Here is a 22,823-nt window from a genome sequence, read left to right on the forward strand (position 1 = left end):
CATGTGTGAGCCAGCGTGCCTGGCTTGTTTGGGGATTGTCAATTGAGATGGCTGGATCTTTAGGTTTGGAGATGGATTTGAGGTAGATGGTGGTGCTGGGGCAGCAGGAATTAGGCTCAGGAGAAATTGTGAGGTTGTGTTTGATTGGTATGAACGAAGATGGACATGGAGGACACTAAGCAGGTGTTGCGAGCTGGGGTTGAAGCTGTGACTGCCACTGGGAACCCCTGGCTGGGCCTGGGAATGGATGGGAGCATCTGTCCTCCCCGACCCTGGTCCTCACCTCTTCCACTCCTGCCCTGCCCACGAGCACAGCAGACACCACACACCCAGCTCACACATCTTTATTGGCCTGGATGTGGGGTTGCCAAACAGGCTGCGCTGTCCTGTGCCATCCCAGCGGTGGCCATCGTCACCCTCATTCCCGAGGGGAGGCCAGCTGCCTGCTGGAAGGAGTCAGAGTTTGGGGGATGTCATAGATGTCTTGGAGGCCCCGGTCTGGCGGGAAAGAAATCCACACCGGCGCCTCGAGTCCTCCTCCCCTGAACCTCGGAACCGGCGCTTAAAATGCTGCCCCGCCTGGAACAGGGAGGCCACATCCAACAGGGCATCCTCAATGTGCTGTCCCAGCCTGTGGGAGTCCTGGAAGAAGAATGGTGTCAGAGCCAGGGGGAGCTGGGAGACGGGATCCTGGAAGCTGAGAAATAAGAGGGCTGGGGGTCTGGACTCCTGGGTCTGAGGCAGGAGGGAGCTGGGGCCTGGACTCCTGGGTCTGAGGCAGGAGGGAGCTGGGGCCTGGACTCCTGGGTCTGAGGGAGGAGAGGCTGGGGGTCTGGACTCTCGGGTCTGAGGGAGGAGGGGCTGGGTACCTGGACTCCTGGGTCTGAGGGAGGAGGGAGGTGGGACCTGGACCCCTGGGTCTGAGGGAGGAGGGAGCTGGGGCCTGGACTCCTGGGTCTGAGGGAGGAGAGGCTGGGGGTCTGGACTCTTGGGTCTGAGGGAGGAGGGGCTGGGTGCCTGGACTCCTGGGTCTGAGGGAGGAGGGAGGTGGGGCCTGGACTCCTGGGTCTGAGGGAGGAGGGAGCTGGGGCCTGGACTCGTGGGTCTGAGGGAGGAGGGAGCTGGGGCCTGGACTCCTGGGTCTGAGGGAGGAGAGGCTGGGGGCCTGGACTCCTGGTTCCCGAGGAAAGAGGGAGTTGGTGGGTACACACGTTTGTCTCACCGTTTTTGTGCTTGACTTTTTGCTGGAGATGTGGAAGGTGATCATGTCGTCCCCCATGAAGATATAAGAAACACCATAACCATGCTCATCAGCCTGGAGCCGGAGAGAGTGAAGGGCAGAAAATAGCTCCGCTCCCCTGCCGGCCCCCAGCCCCCTCTTTCCTTAGGGTTTACGGGCCGCGCCCCCAGCTCCACTCACAGGCCCGAATCCACCGCCCGAGGAAACATAGTCCGGGTAATTGTGGACGTCAAACAGGTGCATTTGCTGAACAGGGATCTGGCTGGTGGACAGCTGCCACTGCTCCGAATGGACCTGAGGACACGAGACCATCATATATGTGCGGGACATAAATCTTCAGCTCTGGTCCTTGGCTCCACTTCCCTGGGCCTTTCTCACCCCTCAATCCGGGCAACCTTCTCCCTGACCACGCCCCCTCTCTGGCCACACCCCGCCCTCTTCTCACCAACCATCCCTCTCACCTTCTCCTCACAGACCACGCCCCTCCTCTGACCACGCCCCTTCTGCCTATCCCCTGCTCTGACCCTCTCCCCTTAGCTCTGCTCCCTTTGCCTCTCTGCCTTCCGCCTTTCTTGCCCCTGCTCTCTCTGGCTGCTCTGCTGATGCGTCCTTTTTCAACATCACCCTCCTTTTTTTTTTTTTTTTTTTTGAGACAGAGTCTTGCCCTGTACAGGCTGGAGTGCTGTGGTGCGATCTGGGGTCTCTGCAATCTCCACCTCCTGGGTTCAAGGGATTCTCCTGCCTCAGCCTCCCAAGTAGCTGGGATTACAGGCGCCCACTACCTAATGTGGTGGCCCCGCTAATTTTTGTATGTTTAGTAGACACGGGGTTTCACCCTGTTGGCCAGGCTGGTCTCCAACTCCTGTCCTTCAGTGATCCGCCCACCTCGGCCTCCCAAAGTGCTGGGATTACAGGCGTGAGCCACCGCGCCCGGGCTTGATGTGTCCTTTTTCAACATCACCCTCCTTTCCTGAAGCCTCTCCCTTCTTCCACGGTCTCCCACCTCCCTCTCTAACCCTTTCCCTGTGCCCCAACCTGGGTCAGGAAGGGCGACTGCAGATGGAGGAATCGGGACACGATGTAGAGGGCGAAGAGGTGGCGGTCCACTCCCTGCCCGCTCATGGCTGCCTTCAGCAGAGCCTGGTGCTTGTCCACTGCCACGCGGAACAGAGCGAGGCACTGTGGGTCCTGGGGTCCCCAGGTCATGGTCACAGGTCATGGAAAGACAGGAAGTCGACTTAGTGCTGGGCCCACAGCATACCTGGCCTCAACCCAGCTTGCCACATCCCTGCAAGGTGGAAATATCAACCCCATTTTACAGATGGGGAACTGAGGCTTAGAGAGGGGAAATCATGTGTCCAGGTCACACAGCCAGGGGAGCCAGGAGGGTTCCTAGGTGTGTCTGGCCCCAGAGCCCAAACTCCTTCCACAAAACCACAGTACCTTGTAGGTGTGGGGTGAGGGCACAGAGGTGCAGGGCAGGTGGGATCTGGGCAGAGAGGGTATGGGAAATGTCACAAAGGAAGGTCACAAGGTCACGTAGAGGTTAAATGGGCAGAGTTACATTGCAGAAATGGAGTCCTGGCCAGGCGCGGTGGCTCACGCCTGTAATCCCAGCACTTTGGGAGGCCGAGGCGGGGTGGTGGGGGGGATCACCTGAGGTCAGGAATTCGAGACCAGCCTGGCCAAAATGGTGAAATCCCATCTCTACAAAAAAACTAGCTGGGCATGGTGGCACGTGCCTGTAATTGTAGCTACCCAGGAAGCTGAGGCAGGAGAACTGCTTGAACATGAGAGGTGGAGGTTTCAGTAAGCTGAGATCACGCCACTGCACTCCAGTCTGGGTGACAGAGCAAGATTCCATGTCAAAAAAAAGAAATGGGAGGCCGGGCTCGGTGGCTCATGCCTGTAATCCCAGCACTTTGGGAGGCTGAGGTGGGGCGGGTGGATCATGAGTCAGGAGATCGAGACCATTCTGGCCAACATGGTGAAACCCCATCTCTACTAAAAATACAAAAAATTAGCCAAGCATGGTGGTACATGCCCATAGTCCCGGCTACTCAGGAGGCTGAGGCAATAGGATTTCTTGAACCCGGGAGGCAGAGGGGTTGCAGTGAGCCGAGATTGCGCCACTGCACTCCCAGCCTGGGCAACAGAGAGAGACTTTGTCTCAAAAAAAAGAAAGAAAGAAAAGAAAAGAAATGGGGTTCCTTCTTGGGTGCTCTCCCAGTGCCCCGTGAGACCACCATGAAAGCAGATATCACACTAAGCTGGGCTGTCTTCCCCGTCAGTGAGCTCTCTGAAGTCAGAGCCAGTTCTGATTCATCCCTGGTCCCTCGTGCCCATCATGGAGCCTGGCTTCAGTAGTTCCCATCAATGTTTGCAAGTGGACGAGTGAGAACACGGAAATGACTGAAGCCTCCAGCGAGGCCTACACCCACTGTCTTCTCTTTGTCCTCCATGGCTCTCACAAAGCTGCAGGCCTCCCTCGTGCAAGACCGCACCGTCTCCGTCCGGCCTTCCAGGAACAAGCGCGTCATGGCCGACTCATAAGTCAGGCAGAACTGACCCCTGTCCTGGGGGACAAGGAGGAGAGGAGGCTGTCAGCTGGGCTCAGGAAGTCGTATAGACTTGACCCATCTCTGTCCAGACCTCCAGCCTCCTCCAGCCAGCCCAAGAATGGTTGGGACAGAGAATTCAAGACGGTAGACCCGCAATGGCAATGACCACAAGGAACTGTGGAGGGGCAGGGTGTGGGGCTCGCGTGGACCGAGATCCTGAGGGGGCCGTGCCTGGGGAACCCAACTGACCCGGAAGTGGGCCAGCTGCAAGGCGATCTGGATGAAGCTGTCTGAAGAGAGGTGGCAGCGTCTGATGAAGCTCTTGCCGAACAGGGAGAACGGAAAGACGTGGCAGTCGATGTTTTCAGACAAGATCTTGGCTCCCCGCAGGGCTACAGAGATGGAGGAGTGGATCTGCCGGGGCAGGAGAGAAGAGGGGTGGCTGGGGTTACAGATGAGGGTAGCGTGAAAGCCAGGAATGAGGCTGGAAGCGAAGGTGGACGTGGAGTTAGGGTTGGGGCAGAATATGGAAATGGGGACACTGAAGAGAAGAGAACGGAAGGATGAGATTAAAGATGGGGATAGGGCCGGGCGCCATGGCTCACACCTGTAACCCCAGCACTGTGGGAGGCCAAGACGGGTGGATCACCTGAGGTCAGGAGTTCGAGACCAGCCTGGCCAACATGGCAAAACCCCATCTCTACTAAAAATAAAAAAAATTAACCAGGTATGGTGCTGGACGACTGTAATCCCAGCTACTCGGGGGGCTGAAGCAGGAGAACTGCTTGAAGTCAGGAGGCAGAGGTTGCAGTGAGTGGAGATCGTGCCACTGTATTCCAGCCTGGGTGACAAGAGCAAAACTCTATCTCAAAAAAAAAAAAGAAAAAAAAAAGGCCGGGTGCGGTGGCTCACACCTGTAATCCCAACACTTTGGGATGGCTAAGATGGGCAGATCACCTGAGGTCAGGCGTTTGAGACCAGCCTAGACAACATGGTGAAAGCCCATCTCTCCTAAAAATACAAAAATTTAGCCAGATGTACTGGCGGGCACCTGTAATCCCAGCTCCTCGGGAGGTTGAGGCAAGAGAATCGCTTGAACCCAGGAGTGGGAGGTTGCAGTGAGCCAAGATGGTGCCATTGCACTCCAGCCTGGGCAACAGAGTGGCACTCCGTCTCAAAAAAAAAAAAATGGGGATAGGAATGGCAGTGCAGACTGGAACAGGATTACAAGAATGTGGTTGGGCCACAGTTGAAGCTGGGGATGGGAATGGGGATGGAGGTGGGAGTGAGTGGTTTGGGAATGGAACGGGAAGGGGATTGGGTATTTGGGCATGGGTTGTGGTTGGAGGTGGGTTGAGTACAGGACAGGGTTAGAGTTGGGTGTTGGGTATGGGGTTGGGTTTGGGTATGGGGTTAGGGTTGGGTATGGGGTTAGGGTTGGATATGGGGGGTTGAGGTTGGGTATGGGGTTAGGGTTGGGTATGGGGGGTTGGGGTTGGGTATGCGGTTGGGGTTGGGTACGCGGTTGGGGTTGGGTACGGGGTTGGGGTTGGGGTTGGGTATGGGGTTGGGGTTGGGGTTGGGGTTGGGTATGGGGTTAGGGTTGGGTATGGGGAGTTGGGGTTGGGTATGGGGTTAGGGTTGAGTATGGGGAGTTGGGGTTGGGTATGTGGTTGGGTTGGGTACGGGGTTGGGGTTGGGTACGGGGTTAGGGTTGGGTACGGGGTTGGGGTTGGGTACGGGGTTGGGGTTGGGTATGGGGTTAGGGTTGGGTATGGGGGGTTGGGGTTGGGTATGGGGTTGGGGTTGGGTATGGGGTTGGGGTTGGGTATGGGGTTAGGGTTGGGTATGGGGAGTTGGGGTTGGGTATGCGGTTGGGGTTGGGTACGGGGTTGGGGTTGGGTTGGGTTGGGTATGGGGTTGGGGTTGGGTATGGGGTTAGGGTTGGGTATGGGGTTGGGGTTGGGTATGGGGTTAGGGTTGGGTATGGGGAGTTGGGGTTGGGTATGCGGTTGGGGTTGGGTACGGGGTTGGGGTTGGGTTGGGTTGGGTATGGGGTTGGGGTTGGGTTGGGGTTGGGGTTGGGTATGGGGTTTGGGTTGGGTATGGGGTTGGGGTTGGGTATGGGGTTAGGGTTGGGAATGGGGAGTTGGGGTTGGATACGGGGTTGGGGTTGGGTATGGGGGTTGAGGTTGGGTATGGGGGTTAGGGTTGGATATGGGGAGTTGGGGTTGGGTACAGGGTTGGGGTTGGGTACGCGGTTGGGGTTGGGTTCGGGGTTGAGGTTGGGTATGGGGTTAGGGTTGGGTATGGGGAGTTGGGGTTGGGGTTGGGTATGGGGGGTTAGGGTTGGGTATGGGGTTGGGGTTGGGTACGGGGTTGGGGTTGGGTACGGAGTTAGGGTTGGGTATGGGATGGAGTTAGGATGAATGTGGGATTCAGTTGAGGTGTGGTGGTGGTGTTGGGATGGGATGGGCTAAGGAGATGAATTTAGAAGGAAAATGGAGTGCGGTTGGTGCTGGGGTTGGACAGTGGTGGTTTTGAGTCTGAAGAGGGCAGAGATGGGGCTGGAGTTGAGGATGGGATTGGCAGTGGGAGGAGGGCTGGAGTTTGGGCTGCGGATGCGGTTAGGGTTGGCGTTAGAGGTTGTGGATGCATTTGGCCTGATTTGGAGGGTGGGGGAAGTGTGGGTTTCAGGTTGTGGGTAGGAATGGGTTTGATTTTCAGGTTGGGGGTGGGGATGAGTTTGGAGTCAACGCTAGGAATCTTGGACTTGGAGGACAGGCCAGAAACCCAGCCTCACCTGGTCTGGAAGGTCCCATTGCAGCCGCTGGGGCTGGGGTAGTGTGGGGTCTGGGTGTCCCTTGCAATGGCCGTCTGCTGAGTAGCCCAGCTGAAAGCATTCTGTAGCCAGAGTGAACTGTGGGCAAACACAGGCTGTCAGAGTCCCTTCCGCCCTGTGGACTGAGGCCATCTAACCCAGGACCTCTTGTAATATGTCCCTTTTTGGGGTAGGGGGCAGTCGCTGAGAAACAGAAACCTCTGATGTTCACAGATGGGGCCTGAGGTTCATGTTCATCAAGAACAGAACTAATATCAATACTCAATTGGTGTCTACTTCTTTTTTTTTTTTTTTTTGACAGGATCTTGCTCTGTCATCCAGACTGGTGTGCAGTGGTGAAATTATAACTCACTGCAGCCTCAAACTCCTGGGTTCAAGCCATCCTCCTTTGTCAGCCTCCTGAGTAGCTGGGACCACAGGCATGCACCACCATGCCTGGCTAGTTTTTGCTTTTTTTTTTGAAACACAGTCTCAGGCTAGGCTGGTGGCTCATGCCTGTAATCCTAGCACTTTGGGAGGCCGAGGTAGGAGGATCACTTGAGGTCAGGAGTTCAAAACCGGCCTGGCCAACATGGTGAAACCCTGTCTCTCAAAAATAAAAATAAAAAAAAAATGAGCTGGGCGTGGTGGTGCACACCTGTAGTCCCAGCTACTTGGGAGGCTAAGTCAGGAGAATTGCTTGAACCCAAAATGCGGAGATTGCAGTGAGCTGAGATCGAGCCATTGCACTACAGCCTGGGCAAGAGTGTGACTCTGTCTCAAAAAATAATAATAATAAAAAGAAACAGAGTCTTACTCTGGAGTCTTGGCTGGAGTGCAATGGCGTGGTCTCGGCTCACTGCAACCTCTGCTTCCCAGGTTCAAGTGATTCTCCTGCCTCAGCCTCCAGAGTAGCTGGGATTAAGGTGCCTGCTACCACACCAGCTAATTTTTTTTTTTTTTGTATTTTTAGTAGAGATGGGGTTTCACCATGTCAGCCAGGCTGGTCTTGAACTCCTGACCTTGTGATCCACCCACCTTGGCCTCCCAAAGTGTTGGGATTACAGGCGTGAGCCACTGTGCCCAGGCTGGAGTCATCTTCTTGCTCTGTAACTCCTCGATGTGTGACTCTGGGACAATCACTTCCTTTCTCTGAGCCCCATTTACCAGCTCATCAAAGGGAAATCCTCATCCTAGACCCCTTTCTTTGCCGGGTGACCCTGGGCCAGCCTCTGCCTCTCCCTGAACCTCAGTTTTGTTTTGTTTTGTTTTTTTTCTGACCCTAAGGCCCTGGAGAGGACAGTCTTCAGAGATAGGGCAGGGGTCCCCAGAACCAGGGAGTGCTGGCCACCCTACCTCCCACATGTGTCCTGAGATGGGGCAGTCGGCCCAGGAGTGCTCCACGCTGAGCCCCAGCTTCCCATTGGAGAAGACGATTAGGGTGAAGGATTTGTCAAACCAGCTGTCGGGGAGAGGTCAGAGGGGTCACCGAGAGAGCGGGGCAGGGGGAACTCAGGGTGCTTTCTGAGGGACTTGAGGGGGTTTTCTAGATGGGGAGATGTGGGGATCCATTGGGTGCTGGTGTGGGGATCTCCACACCATTGGGGGTCTCTATTGGGGGTCCCCAGTAGTGGCTCTGGAGGTCTCCAAGACATGTCTGGGATTTAGAATTTGGAGATTTTTTTTCTGTCTTTTCTTTTTTTTTTTGAGATGGAGTTTCACTCTTGTTGCCCAGGCTGGAGTGCATTGGCAACATCTCTGCTGACTGTAACCTCTGCCTCCCAAGTAGCTGAGGGTTCAAGTGATTCTCCTGCCTCAGCCTCCCAAGTAGCTGGGATCACAGGCACACACTGCCATGCCCAGCTAATTTTTTCTTTTTGTTTTTTTGAGATGGAGTGTTGCTCTGTTGCCCAGGCTGGAGTGCAATGGCATTATCTCGGCTCACTGCAACCTCTACCTCCTGGGTTCAAGCGATTCTACTGCCTCAGTCTCCTGAATAGCTGGAACTACAGGCGCCCACCACCACACCTGGCTAGTTATGTTTTTAGTAGAGACAAGGTTTCACCATACTGGCCAGGCTGGTCTTGAACTCCTGACCTTGTGATCTTCCCACCTTGGCTTCTCAAGGATTATAGGCATAAGCCACCTTGCCCAGCCTAATTTTGGTACTTTTAGTAGAGACAAGGTTTCACCAGATTGGTCAGGTCAGTCTTGAACTCCTTACCCCAGGTGATCTGCCCCTCTCAGCCTCCCAATGTGTTGGGATTACAGGTGTGAGCCACCACGCCCGGTCTAGAGTTTGGAGATTTTTAGGGAACTTGCTGAGGAAGGTTCAAGGCTTTTGGGGGTGTTGGGAAGTCAACAGGACTCCCCTGGGCCTAGGAATTCAGTGCCTGCCAGGCCTGAGAATCTCTAGGTCTGGAAGTCAGGGTCTAGGACCATGGGTTGGGGTATGTGCATGAAGGCCTGAGTATTGAATGGTTCAAGTTCTGAGGCTGAGGTCGCCAAGTCTGGGGTCCTGGGGCCTAGGAGTCCTGGGTTTGGTGGTCCTCAGGTCTGGGGTCCTTGGGTCTGGGATGCTGAGTGTGGGTTCTGAACCTGGGGTCCCAGGTTGAGGGGTTCTCTGGGTCTGAGGGTCCAGCTCAGGGTTTTGGGAGTCTCAGATTTGGGGGTCACTGTGTCTGGGTTACAGGTCATGCATCACAGATCGAGGGGTTCCCCAAGTCAGAGGTCTCCAGGTTCCAAAGCACTGGGCTCTGGGGTCCTCAGCTCTCTGCAGGTGTGGGCTCCCAGGTCTGGCTGTCTATCATTGGGGGTCCTAGGTCTCATACTGGATTCTGGGGTGCCACGTCTGGGGGCCCTATCCCACGACTGACTCACCGGTCATGGCCTCGGCCGGCCAGCAGGGCATGGGCATAGGCATCCAGTGACGCCGCCGGGTCCTCCCTGGTGAGCCCCGCGGGCTCAGCGTCCAGCGACACAAAGAAAGCGGCCCCTTCCACCACCTCCAGGGCCTCTGCCGCCTGGGTCTTCAGGGACGTCCGCACCTGGGCCCATGTGTCCCTGGAGGGCCCGACATGTGCCTGAGTCCACCCTACCCAGCTGCTACCCAGCCGCCACCCGGCCCCACCCCTGCCCTTCGACAGCCGCAGGACACTGGCAACCTCTGAGAGCCCCTGACCCCTGACCCCTACCTGGGAGCAGCGGTCAGAGCGGCCAGATGTTCCTCGTGGGGGCATGCCGGTGACGGATCATCCAGGATTCGCTGAAACTGCTGCTCCAGGGCCCTCGGGGAAAGCAGGCTGTTTCGGGAATGGGTGCCCACGCGGAAGAATCGGCCTCGGTGGAAGACTGCCACGTGTTGGCTGTCGTGGAGGTGACGGATGTAGTCTAGGGGTGGTGGTGGCAGAAGCGTAGGGGTAGGAAGACCAGCCACAGAAGGATAATGATCTTCTTTTTTTTTTTTTTTGGAGACGGAGTTTCGCTCTTGTTACCCAGGCTGGAGTGCAATGGCGTGATCTCAGCTCACCGCAACCTCCGCCTCCTGGGTTCAGGCAATTCTCCTGCCTCAGCCTCCTGAGTAGCTGGGATTACAGGCACGTGCCACCATGCCCAGCTAATTTTTTGTATTTTTAGTAGAGACAGGATTTCACCATGTTGACCAGGATGGTCTCGATCTCTTGACTTCGTGATCCACCCGCCTCGGCCTCCCAAAGTGCTGGGATTACAGGCGTGAGCCACCGTGCCTGGCGTCCCCCTTTTTTTTTTTTTTTTTTTGAGACAGGGTCTCGCTCTGTTGCCCAGGCTGGAGTGCAGTGGCGCGATCTCAGCTCACTGCAACCTCCGCCTCCCGGGTTCAAGCAATTCTCCTTTCTCAGCCTCATGAGTATAGCTGGGATTACAGGCACGTGCCACCACATCTGTCTACTTTTTGTATTTTTAGTAGAGATGGGGTTTCAGCATGTTGGCCAAGCTGGTCTCAAACTCCTAACCTCATGATCGCCTGCCTCCCAATGTGTTGGGATTACAGGTGTGAGCCACCAAATAACTATCATTTATTACATACTTCTTAGGTGCTGTCCACTGTTCAAAGCACCCTAGTAATCATCAGCACCCTAGGATGCTTATTTACTTATTTTTTGGAGACAGAGTCTCACTCTGTCATCCAGGCTGGAGTGCAGTGGCACAATCTCGGCTCACTGCAGCTGTACCCTCCCGGGCTCAGGTGACCCTTCCACTTCAGGCTCCTGAGTAGCTGGACCCTCAGGCACATACCACCATGCCTATTCTTAAATTTTATTATAGACTGGATCTCATTATGTTGCCCTAGGCTGGTCTTGAACTCCTGGCCTAAACAATCCTCCTCCTTACCCACCGACCAAAGTGCTGGGATTATAGGTGTGAGTCACTGTGCCCATCTCTAGGTACCATTATTATCCTGCTTTAGTGAAAGCTGAGGCTCAGAGAGGGTAATAACGTGCAGAAGGTCACACAGAAAGGAAGTGATAGATCCTAACTCAGGCAGGTGGACTCCAGGAAGCATGCTCTTAGCCACTGTATTGTTCTCCCTCCACCAGTGGGGATGGGAGGAGTCTCACCTTTTTGGACCCCTGGAATCCGCGTGGTGTTGAAGATCTTCTCGTACTGGGCAGAGCATAAGGGACGCATTCCCATCAGCAAAGTCTGCAGGAAACCGCGGGCTGTGAGCTGCCTTCCAGGACCCACGTGGTCCAAAGGCCACAGGACCACAGCTCCACCCCCAGCCCACTGGGCCCTTCTTACCGGGGGGATCTCCTGGCGGTTCAGGCGGTGGCGGTACAGGAGGAGGGCATGGATGGCATTTCCAGCGCGAGCTGCCTGCAGAGGCGTGGGCGTGACATACAGGAAGTCCTGGGGACCAGCAGAGGGGATGGCAAAACGCCCGTGGTCAGGTTTGCCCCAATGGGGCCATTGACCCAAATACAGGTCCTGACCCCAAAACAGGGCGGAATGACGAATCCCAGTCTGTGTGTCCAGATCCACGTCACTGAGCATGAACATTACATTCCACCCAGGTACCCCAACCCCAGCCCCGGGGCCTAGGAACCTAACCCTGCTCCAGAACCCCTCCCCTTCTCACCATCATGTAATAGTTGCTGTTCACCATCAGCGGATTTCGGGAGCGCAGGTACACAAATTCCTCCCACCAGTCACTGACCTGGGAGCAGGGTAGGGAGACACAGTGAGGGGGCTGGGGTCTTGCTGGGGGAGGGACAGCAGGACAGAGAAGCCCCCAGATGTTCCTGTGTCAGGCAGGGAGGATAGAGCTAAAGAAGCTAGCCATATCATAGTCAGTAACTAGCAATCACCTAGAAATCCAGCCCTGGGGGTTCAGTTAGCTAACCCCTGTTACACTCCAGCAGTGGAATATCACACAGCTGATGGAGAGAACAAGGGCCAGCCAGGAACGGTGGCTCACGCCTGTAATCCCAGCACTTTGGGAGGCTGAGGTGGGCAGATCACCTGAGGTCAGGAGTTCAAGACCAGCCTGACCAACATGATGAAACCGTGTCTCTACTAAAAATACAATAATTAGCCAGGCGTGGTGGTGTGTGCTTGTAATCCCAGCTACTTGGGAGGCTGAGGCAGGAGAATCACTTGAACCTGGGAGGCGGAGGTTGCAGTGAGCTGAGATTGCATCATTGCACTCCAGCCTGGGCGACAAGAGTGAAATTTCATTAAAAAAAAAAAAAAGGGATAGGCAAGGTGGCTCACACCTGTAATCCCAGCACTTTGGGAGGCCAAGGCAGGCGGATCACCTGAGGTCGGGAGTTTGAGACCAGCCAGGCCGACATGGTGAAACCCCGTTTCTACTAAAAGTACAAAAATTAGCTGGGCTTGGTCGTGGGCACCTGTAGTTCCAGCTACTTAGGAGGCTGAGGCAGGAGAATCGCTTGAACCTGGAAGGCGGAGGTTGCAGTGAGCTGAGATCGCACCACTGCACTCCAACCTAGGCAACAAGAGCGAAACTCTGCCTCAAAAAAAAAAGAAAGAAAGAAAAATAAACAGAACATAAATGCAAAATTTACAAAACAGTAAATATGTGAAATAATATATATGAATAAATACATGAAATTTTTTACCTTGCCAATATCATAGTAAAATTCAAACAATGAAAAACACAACGAAAAGCACTGTGATAAGACTTTAGCTGGCCTTGTAGGGTTTTTTTTTCTCTTGTACATAAAATAACGATGTGTGTTATTACTGGCAGTTGGCCTGGAAGTACAATAAAATATACAGGCCAGGTGCAGTGGTTCACGCTCGTTACCCCAGCATTTTGGGAGGCTGAGGTGGAAGGATAGCTTGAACCTAGGAGTTTGAGACCAGCCTGGGCAGCACAGAAAGACCCCATCTCTACAAAAAAGCTTAAAAATTAGCTGGGCCTGGTGGCAACATGCCTATAGTCCCAGCTACTCGGGAGGCTGAGGTGGGAGGACAGCTTCAGCCTGGGAGGTCAAGGTTGCAGTGAGCCATGATCATGCCACTGCCCTCTAGCCTGGGTGACAGAGTGAGACCCCTTCCATGACAGAAGAAGGAAAGAAAGAAAGAAACAGAAAGAAAGAGAGAGGGAGAAAAGAGAGAGGGAGGGAGGGAGGGGAGGAAGGGAGGTAGGAAAAGAAACAAAAAGAAAGGAAAGGAAGAAAGGGAAGGAGGAATGGAGGGAATGAGGGAGGAAGGCAGGAAGAAAGGAAGGAAGGGAGAAAGGAAGGGAGGGAGGGAAGAGGGAGGGAAAGAAGAAAGAAATGTGTGTGTGTCTATGTGTGTGTGTGTGTAAACAGAATCTTGTCCAAAAGCGTACAGAAAAAAAAATTTAACCAGAAAAGCAAGGCCCACATTCCCTTCTACTTCTCCAGACATTTCGTCCCCTTCCTCAGGTCTGACCACCTGACCTTCTCACGTTGGTGCCAGCTGGGCTCTACCGCAGACCCTCTTCCCTGCCCCTCTCATTCTCAACACAGGTTTTCTCATCCAAGCCCAGTGTCTCACTGACCTACAATGGTAGGGCTCACGGTAGCTTCCTCTCCAGACTTCTACCCTCCAGTCTTTCCTCCACATCAGAGCTGACCCTGCCCCTTCCTGGCTCCAAACCCTCCATGCCTCCCTAGTACACCCAGGATAGAGTCCAGGATCCTCAGTCTGGAGTTCAGGCCTCTCCCACCACTTTTCCCTCTTCAACTCCTTTGATCTTTCTGCTTTGTTTTGAGAGAGTCTCACTCTGTCATCCAGGCTGTAGTGGCATGATCTTGGCTCACTGCAACCTCCACCTCCCAGGTTTAAGCCTCTTAAGGCTCTCTGCCTCTTAAGTAGATAGGATTACAGCTGCATGTCAGCCCATCCGGCTAATTTTTATATTTTTGGTAGAGATAGGGTTTCACCATGCTGGCCGGGCTGGTCTCGAACTCCTGACCTCATGTGATCTGCCCGCCTCGGCCTTGCCAAATGCTGGGATTACAGGCATGAGCCACCTCACCAGGCCTAGCTCTTGGAATTCTGGTTCAAACTTTGGAAGATCTGGGGTGGATCTCAGAAAATTGGAGCATCTATACTCTAAACCTCAATGTTAAATATATATGGCTGGGTGTGGTGGCTCATGCCTGTAATCTCGCCACTTTGAGAGGCTGAGGCGGGCGAATCACGAGGTCAGGAGTTTGAGACCAGCCTGGCCAACATGGTGAAACCCTGTCTTTACCAAAAATACAAAAAATTAACCGGCTGTGGTGGTGTGTGCCTGTAGTCTCAGCTGCTCCAGAGGCTGAGGCAGGAGAATCACTTGAACCGGGGAGGCAAAGGTTGCAGTGAGCCAAGATCGAACCACTGCACTCAAGCCTGGGCGACAGAGTAAGACTCTGTATCAAAAAATATACAGGCTGGGTGCGGCAGCTCACACCTGTAATCCTAGCATTTTTGGGAGGCTGAGGCAGGCGGATTATATGAGGTCAGGAGTTTGAGACCAGCCTGGCCAACATGGTGAAACCCTGTCTCTACCAAAAATACAAAAAAATTAACCGGGTGTGGTGGCACATGCCTGTAGTCCCAGCTGTTTGGGAGGCCGAGGCAGAAGAATCGCTTGAGCCCAGGAGGCAAAGGCTGCACTGAGCCGAGATTGCGCCACTGCACTCCAGCCTGGGCAACAGAGGGAGATTCTGTCTCAAAAAAAAAATTCATATATATATACAAATAAATATAAATATAAATTTATATAATAAATATATATTATGAACATATGTATTAATAAAATATAATATATATAAATATATGTATATATGAGCATATATATATATTTAATGTTGAGGTTCGGGTATAGATGTATGTGAGCAGGGGCTTAGTGTATCGGCCCCGAGGCCAGGTCCAGGATGGGGACCCGGGGCCATCCTCCAATCGCGGCAGGGGGCGCGTGGGTTGCGGGCGCGTTGTGGGGCGCAGACCTCGCAAGTTCAGCAGGGCGAGCTCACACCCTTGGCCTTTCAGGTGGGGCCTTGGTGGCGGTGGCGGGACTCACATAGTTGGACGCCCACCAGGACTTGAGCCGCAGGTACCACTGCAGCAACGACGCCTGCAGCCTCAGGAATTCCTGCGCCAGGACCGCGGTCCAGTCGAAGTCCTCATCGGAGAGGACGGGCCGGACCGACTCCAGGTACTGGAGGGGAGAAGATGGCAGGTCACGCCCCGCCCACCCGCGCCCGCAGGTCACGCCCCGCCCACCCGCGCGCGCAGGTCACGCCCCGCCCACCTTGCGCACAGTGTCCTGCACGGAGGGCACGGGCTGGCGCGGCAGGGAGCGCTGGTAACTGAAGAGCATCGGGTGGCGGCCGGAGAAGATGCGGACCAGGGCCTGGGGAAGAGGAGTCAGGGGGTCATTAACCCCTCACCAGGGCCAGGGAGTTGAGGGGGGCGGGGTCGACAGTGGGACAGAAACCCAAAGAGAAGGACACAGAGACTGAGACGGAGCATCAGCGACCCCGAGAGAAAAGGGGACAGACCCAGAAACAGGACAGAGACCCAGAGAGGGGGACAGATACCCACAGAGAGAGGGGGACAGAGACCCACAGAGAGAGGGGGACAGAGAAGCGGGTCCCAGGAGAGCCGGAGCAGGGCTGTGCCCCTCCCATACCAGCCAGGTCTTGGTGGGAGAGGACATGGCTCCATGGGGCTCAAGAAGCCAGCCGTGGTAGGATAGAAGCAGCCTCAGGGCCACGTGCAGCGTGAAGATCAGGGCTCCCCACAAACACGAGGCAAACAGCGCGGCTGCCAGGACCCCCCGGAGCCCATGGTGCTGCCCACCCCTGTGGGGAGAGAAAGAGAGGCTGGGCCTGGGTCTCCTGGCCTCAGAAGCTCCCTCCCTTCCAGCCCCCTCCAGCCCCTGCCCTGGTCTTTTGGCTGTCAGATGGAGAAGCCCATTTTTGTCATCTGTAAAGTAGGAGCTCTGTCACCCCCTCCAGGCCCCTCCCACTGTGGCAGCACCAAGCTTCCAAAGTCACTTTCCATGGAAACTGGTAGGTGCTTAATAAATGACAGCCATTATTGCTATTGAGGGAACACTTTTTCCTCCCAGCTATCACAATAGTTCTGAAACGGTGGCTCCTGGGAGCAGCGCCTGGGAGCTTGTTGGACATGCATATTCCTGGGCCCCTGTGAGACCTAACAAGACAGAATCTCTCCAGGTGGGGTCCACCAATCAGCATTTTAATATCCCATCCAGGTGAGTCCAGTGCAAGTTCAAGTTTAGGAAAAGCTGGTCTAAAGCTACATGAAATCAACACGTTTGTTTGCAAGTTTGCAGATGTCACCTGGAGAACTTGGGTCAAATCACTTTCCCTCTGTAGACTAGGTAAAATCTAGCCTTCCCGGAATTTTTTTTTTTTTTTTTTAGATGGAATCTTGCTCTGTTGCCAGGCTGGAGTGCAATGGCGTGATCTCAGCTCACTGCAACCTCTGCCTCCTGGTTTCAAGTGATTCTCCTGCCTCAGCCTCCCAAGTAGCTGGGACTACAGGTGCCCGCCACCACGCCCAGCTAATTTTTGTATTTTTAGTAGAGACGGGGTTTCACCATCTTGGCCACGCTGGTCTCAAACTCCTGACCTTGTGATCTGCCCGCCTAGGCCTCCTAAAGTGCTGGGATTACAGGCATGAGCCACTGTGCCCAGGCTTTTTTTTTTTTTTTGGAGAGATGGGGTCTCACTATGTTGTCCAGGCTGGTCTCGAACTTCTGAGCTCAAGCCTCCTGCCTCAGTCTTCCAAAGTGCTGGGATTACAAGTGTGAGCCATGGTGCCCGGCCTCCCTCTTAGAAATGTCTACATCTGATCCTGGGCCTGTTCTTTGGGGCCATCTGCACAAAATCTGGATCTTCCTCCATAGGAGGACGCATCCAAGAACTAGATCTGACATTTCACCAGCACCTGGTTTTCAAATCCTTCCTGAAGATGAAAATAACACAATACAAATAATGCAGCCACTCCCATGAGTAACTCCTGCACTCCACTGACTCTCTCAGGCATGATTTTGATGAATTCTTCCAGCACTCTAAGCAGCAATTATTCATACCCCCACTTACAGATTAAGGCCTTGACAATCAAGAATGGTGAAGTCTCCTGCCTAAGACTACATAACTAGAGATGGGCAAAGCTCATACTTTTTTTTTTTTTTTTTTTGAGACAGAGTCTTGCTCTGCCACCCAGGCTGCAGTGCAGTGGTGAGATCTCATCTCACTGCAGCCTCTGCCTCCTGGATTCAAGTGATTCTCCTGCCTCAGCCTCCCAAGTAGCTGGGACTGCAGGGGCATACCACCACACTCCTGCTAATTTTTGCATTTTTAGTGGAGACGGGGTTTCACTATGTTGTCCAGGTTGGTCTCAAACTCCTGACCTCAGGTGATCCACCCACCCTGGCCTCCCATAGTGCTGGGATTACAGGCGTGAGCCACCACGCCCAGCCTTTTTTCTTTTTTCTTGACACAGGTTGCCTAGGCTGGAGTGCAGTGGCTCGATCTCAGCTCACGGCAGCCTTGACCTCCCTGGCTCAGGTGATTCTCCCACCTCAGCCTCCTGGGTAGCTGGGACCACAGGTGAGAGAGCTACCGCACCCAGCTAACTTTTTGTATTTTTAGTAGAGATGAGATTTCACCACGTTGCTCAGGTTGGTCTCAAACTCCTGGGCTCGAGAGATCCTCCCACCTTGGCCTCCCAAAGTGCTGGAATTATAGGCTTGAGCCACTGCACCCAGCAAAGCTCACAATTTTTTTTTTTTTTTTTGAGACAGTGTTGTGCTCTGCCTCCCAAGCTGAAGTGTAGGGGCGCCATCTGGGCTCCCTGCAACCTCTGCCTCCTGGGTTCAAGCGATTCTCCTGCCTCATCTCCAAGTAGCTGGGATTACAGGCACGCACCATCATGCCCAGCTAATTTTTGTATTTTTAGTAGAGTCGAGTTTCCGCCATCTTGGCCAGGCTGGTCTCAAACTCCTGACCTCAAGTGATCCGCCCACCTTGGCCCCCCAAAGTGCTGGGATTACAGGCGTGAGCCACCGCACCTGGCCTCACCTCCTTTTTCTTCATGCTATACCTTTATTAATCTGACCCAAAATAAGTCTCAGAGGTTATTTTTTGTTAGCAGGTACCCAATGACAAAGAAACTTACTGGGTGGAGGGAGAATGATTAGGGGCTACTGGGCTGAAGTTGGGGGAACCTCACCAGTCGGGCAGCAACTCTTTGATCTTCTCCATCAGTCCCAAGGAAGGATCCAGCTGGAGGAACCAGGCAAGCTGGATGGCACTGAAGAGGAAAAGCCAGCTGAGGGGGCTGGCAGGGAACACACCGGTGAGAAAGTCATTCTGTGGGAGGAAAGGGCATCCATTCAATCACCTGCCCTCTCCTCTGAGCACCTCTTCTGTGCCATCCTCAGACGCTGTTGGGCACCCAGTGTGTGCTGAGCCCTGAGCTGGAGGCTCAAGATCCAGTGCGGAACAGGGAGACCCGGGCCCTGCCCTCAGGGAGGTCAGTCTGGAATGAAGTAAGGTTATTTATTTATTTACTTATTTTGAGACAGAGTTTTGTTCTTGTTGCCCAGGCTGGAGTGCAGTTGCGTGATCTCGGCTCACTGCAACCTCCGCCTCCCGGGTTCAAGCGATTCTCCTGCCTCAGCCTCCCAAGTAGCTGGGATTACAGGCATGCACCACCACACCCAGCGAATTTTGTATTTTTAATAGAGACGGGGTTTCTTCGTGTTGGTCAGGCTGGTCTCAAAATCCTGACCTCAGGTGATCTGCGTGCCTCGGCCTCCCAAAGTGCTGGGATTACAGGTGTGAGCCCCTGCGCCTGGCCAGTAAGTATTAATTGCTGTAGGGGGAGCTGTTAGCTGGCAAGTTACAGTGTGAAGGCATCAGGGAGGGCTCCCTGGAGGAGGATATTCTCAGGCAGGACCTCGAAGGGGAGACTGTCAAAGGCAGAACAGGCCGGGCATGGTGGCTCACTCCCATAAACTCAGAACTTTGGGAAGTCAAGGAGGAGGACGCTTGAGCGTGGCAGTTCAAGAGCAGTGTGGGCTCATGCCTGTAATCCCAGCACTTTGGGAGGCCAAGGGGGCAGATCACTTGAGGCCAAGAGTTCAAGACCAGCCTGATCAACATGGTGAAATCCGTCTCTACTAAAAATACAAAAATTTGGCCGGGCACGGTTGCTCACGCCTGTAATCCCAGCACTTTGGGAGGCCGAGGCAGGCAGATCATGAGGTCAAGAGATTGAGGCCATCCTGGTCAACATGGTGAAACCCCGTCTCTACTGAAAATACAAAAATTAGCTGGGCATGGTGGCGCGTGCCTGTAGTCCCACCTACTCGGGAGGCTGAGGCAGGAGAATTGCTTGAACCCGGGAGGCGGAGGTTGCAGTGAGCCAAGATCGCGCCACTGCACTCCAGCCTGGGTAACAAGAGCGAAACTCCATCTCAAAAAAAAAAAAAAAAATTAGCCAGGAGCGGTGGCACACACCTATAGTCCCAGCTACTTGGAAGGCTGAAGCAGGAGGATCGCTTGAGTCCAGGAGTTCAAGGATGAAGTGAGCTGTAATGGCAACACTGCACTCCAGGCTGGGTAACAAAGTAAGATCCTGTCTCAATTGAAAAAAAAAAAAAAAAGCAAAATGATAAAATGATCCCTGTTCAGAGCAGGGTCTGGAGCTAAGTAAGGGCTTCTAGAAGTACCAGGTCATGGAATGAATGAGGAATGAACAAGAGCACAGGGTTACTAACTATACTTCTTTGGAAGCCTGAGAGAGATGACCAACATTTAATGAGCACTCACTACGTTCCAGGTGCCATTTACAAGGATTAACTCTTTAAATCCTCCCCAAACCATGTGAAGTAAGTACTAAGATGAAAACACTTGGGTTCAGCCAGGTACAGTAGCCCATGCCTGTAATCCCAGCACTTCAGGAGGCCAAGGGGGCAGATCACCTGAGGTCAGGAGTTCAAGACCAGCCTGGCCAACATGGTCAAACCCCATCTCTATTAAAAATACAAAAATTAGCCAGACATGGTGGTGAGCACCTATAATCCCAGCTACTCAGGAGGCTGAGGCAGAAGAATCGCTTGAACTGGGAGGAAGAGGTTGCAGTGAGCTGAGATTGTGCCACTGCACTTCAGCCTGGGTGACAGAGTGAGACTCAGTCTCAAAAAAAAAAACAAACCACTGGGGTTCAAGGTCACGCAGAGAACATGGTTAAGACAGGGGGTAAAGCCAAGCATGGTGGCTCACGCCTGTAATCCCACCAAATCAGGAGGCTGAGGCAGGAGGATTACTTGAGCCCACAGGTTCCAGACCAGCCTGAGGAACATAGCAAGATCCCGTCTCTAAAAAAAAAAAAAAAATTGGTCGGGCACGGTGGCTCACGCCTGTAATCCCAGCACTTTGGAAGGTCAAGGTGGGTGAATCACGAGTTCAGGAGATCCAGACCATCCTGGCTAGCATGGTGAAACCCCGTCTCTATTAAAACATACAAAAAAATTAGCTGGGCATGATGGCACACACCTGTAGTCACAGCTACTCGGGAGGCTAAGGCAGGAGAATTGTTTGAACCTGGGAGGCAGAAGTTGCAGTGAGCCGAGATTGCACCACTGTACTCCAGCTTGGCGACAAATCAAGATCTCCATCTCAAAAAAAAATAAAAATTAGCTGGTTATAGCGGTGCGTGCCTGTAGTCTCAGCTATTTGGGAGGCCAAGATGGATGGATTGCTTAAGCCCATGAGGCCAAGGCTGCAGTGAGCCATGATTGCCCCACAGCACTGCAGTCTGGCAAACAGAGCAACACCCTGCCTCAAATAAATAACTAAATAAAAACAAAAAGAGGCTGGGCATGGTGGCCTGTAATTCCAGCACTTTGGAAGGCCGAGACAAGCGGATCACTGGAGGTTAGGAGTTCAAGACCAGTCTGGCCAACAGGCTGAAACACTGTCTCTACAAAAATACAAAAATTAGCCGGGCATGATGGTGGGTAGTCCCAGCTACTCGGAGGCTGAGGCAGGAGAATCGCTTGAACCTGGAGGAGGAGGCATCAGTGAGCTGAGTGCAAAAAGTGAACAGAGGTTCTCAGTCGGTGTGGATGCCGGAAGTGAGCCACGGAGAAACAGCTAAAGGGGTTCTGGGATCAGACATCAAAATTTTCCCTAAAGGTAGGACAGGCTCCCAGAAATGGACCAACTGAAATGCCGGAAGTGAGCCTCAGACATCCCGGAAGCAGAAACCTGGATCCCCGGAAGAAAACCAACCAGTAGCATTCCTCACCCAGAAACGTGACAGATGCCTTTTCCAGGAGCGCAGGCCGGAGAGGTAGATCTCCTGCAGCACAGGGGCACTGAGTTCCACTTCGGCCCCGTCCGAGGTCAGCGAGGTTCGGAAGCCCACGGCCTGGTGCGCTTCTGCCATTTTACGCTGGAGCCCTGGGAGTCCGGCAGAGCCAATCTTCAGGCCCCCAGTCCCTCCTCCCTCAGACCCAGGGGTCCAAGCCCCAGCCCCTCCTCCCTCAGACCCGGGAGTCCAGGCCCAGCCCCTCCTCCCTCAGACCCGGGAGTCCAAGCCCCAGCCCCTCCTCCCTCAGACCCGGGAGTCCAGGCCCAGCCCCTCCTCCCTCAGACCCGGGAGTCCAAGCCCCAGCCCCTCCTCCCTCAGACCGGGATCCCTCGCCTTCAGCCGCCTCCTGGCGCGCCGACCCAGGACTACATAACCTAGCTCATCCTTCTCTAAGCACCTGAGGAGTTTTGAGGGTTCTGGTTTGTAGACCCAGAGGTTTTGCGGGAAGGACGTCAATTGGGGGCCTCTGTGAACGCGTGGAGAGGCTACAGGGACAGCTCGCGTTAACTCCTCCTTTACCTGCTCTGCCAAGAACGTGGTGCGGGGGCATTGCCCTCCCCCTCCCCGTACAGGACTCCCGAGATTCGGAGGGCGGGGGTGGAGGAGGGAAACCGGTCAGGGTGAGTTGCGGGGTCTTAAGAAAACCATTAGTTTTAGACCCATAAGAAACAAACTCCTGTTAGACATTGACGGTGTCCACCCCGTTTCCGCTTCTCATGCCAAGGCGAGGGGGGTGGTGTCTATAAATCCATCCGCTCTGGGGTGGCCCAGCGTCCCCTCCCCCGCCCGGGCTGGAGGAGCTGGGGAAGGAAGCACCCACTGCGCATGCCCCGCAGCCAAGGATGCTGAGGCTGTGAGCGGAGGCGAGCGTCGAGGACAGGTGATGGAGAGGCTTGCATGCGCAACCCTAGACGCAGGCCTGCAGCCCCGGCATGAGCCCGGGCCCCTGGGGTCCAGCACTTACCACGTTGAATCAGGGGTCCGCCGGTCGGATCCTGGGGGCCAAACCCGAGTCCACCCCCGCCCCCCAATTTTGAGTGCCGGCCCCAAATCTCCCGCTTGCATATGTCCAATCCCGGTGCAAGGAGTCCGGGTCGACAGGCCTTTGGATTCCTGCCCACCCCTAGATCACCGTCACCCAGAAACCCCGATTCCTGTCTCGCGTGTCCCTAGCCGGGTATTCGGGTCCAGGGTTTTATCCCCGCCTCCTTCCAATCCCCGCGTTCTATCCCCGCCCCCTTCGATCACGGCGTCCAATCCCCTCTGTCCGTTCGATCCCCAGCCCTCCGTCTCCTTTTACCCGGCCAGATTCTTCACCATTTGG

General features: G+C 54.4%; 1 protein-coding gene across 7 annotated transcripts; it reads right to left on the minus strand.

The window, feature by feature from the left end:
• Positions 1-328: 328 nt before the first annotated feature.
• CPT1C (carnitine palmitoyltransferase 1C) lies at positions 329-22,696 on the minus strand. Of its 7 annotated transcripts, none has more exons than XM_064381034.1 (19): positions 22,464-22,696; positions 21,434-21,588; positions 18,350-18,489; positions 15,777-15,948; positions 15,396-15,497; positions 15,165-15,302; positions 11,742-11,819; positions 11,405-11,512; positions 11,221-11,305; positions 9,817-10,012; positions 9,503-9,685; positions 7,979-8,084; positions 6,605-6,721; positions 4,051-4,215; positions 3,682-3,816; positions 2,276-2,428; positions 1,421-1,534; positions 1,223-1,315; positions 329-642 (listed from the first exon to the last, which is right to left on the minus strand). In XM_064381034.1, the coding sequence occupies exons 2-19, from the start codon at positions 21,572-21,574 to the stop codon at positions 457-459; spliced, it is 2,412 nt and encodes an 803-aa protein (XP_064237104.1). In that variant the 5' UTR covers positions 21,575-21,588; positions 22,464-22,696; the 3' UTR covers positions 329-456. The 7 variants fall into 7 exon arrangements, with proteins under 7 accessions (XP_064237104.1, XP_064237106.1, XP_064237107.1 ...); XM_064381036.1 differs by having other exon boundaries at positions 11,405-11,479; positions 22,464-22,547; XM_064381037.1 differs by lacking the exon at positions 22,464-22,696 and adding an exon at positions 21,897-21,965 and having other exon boundaries at positions 11,405-11,479.
• Between the last annotated feature and the right edge of the window lie 127 nt (positions 22,697-22,823).

Source organism: Aotus nancymaae, unplaced genomic scaffold (genome assembly GCF_030222135.1).
Source record: "Aotus nancymaae isolate 86718 unplaced genomic scaffold, 86718_ANA_hifiasm-v0.15.2.pri h1tg000028l, whole genome shotgun sequence".
Taxonomy (NCBI): Eukaryota; Metazoa; Chordata; class Mammalia; order Primates; family Aotidae; genus Aotus; species Aotus nancymaae.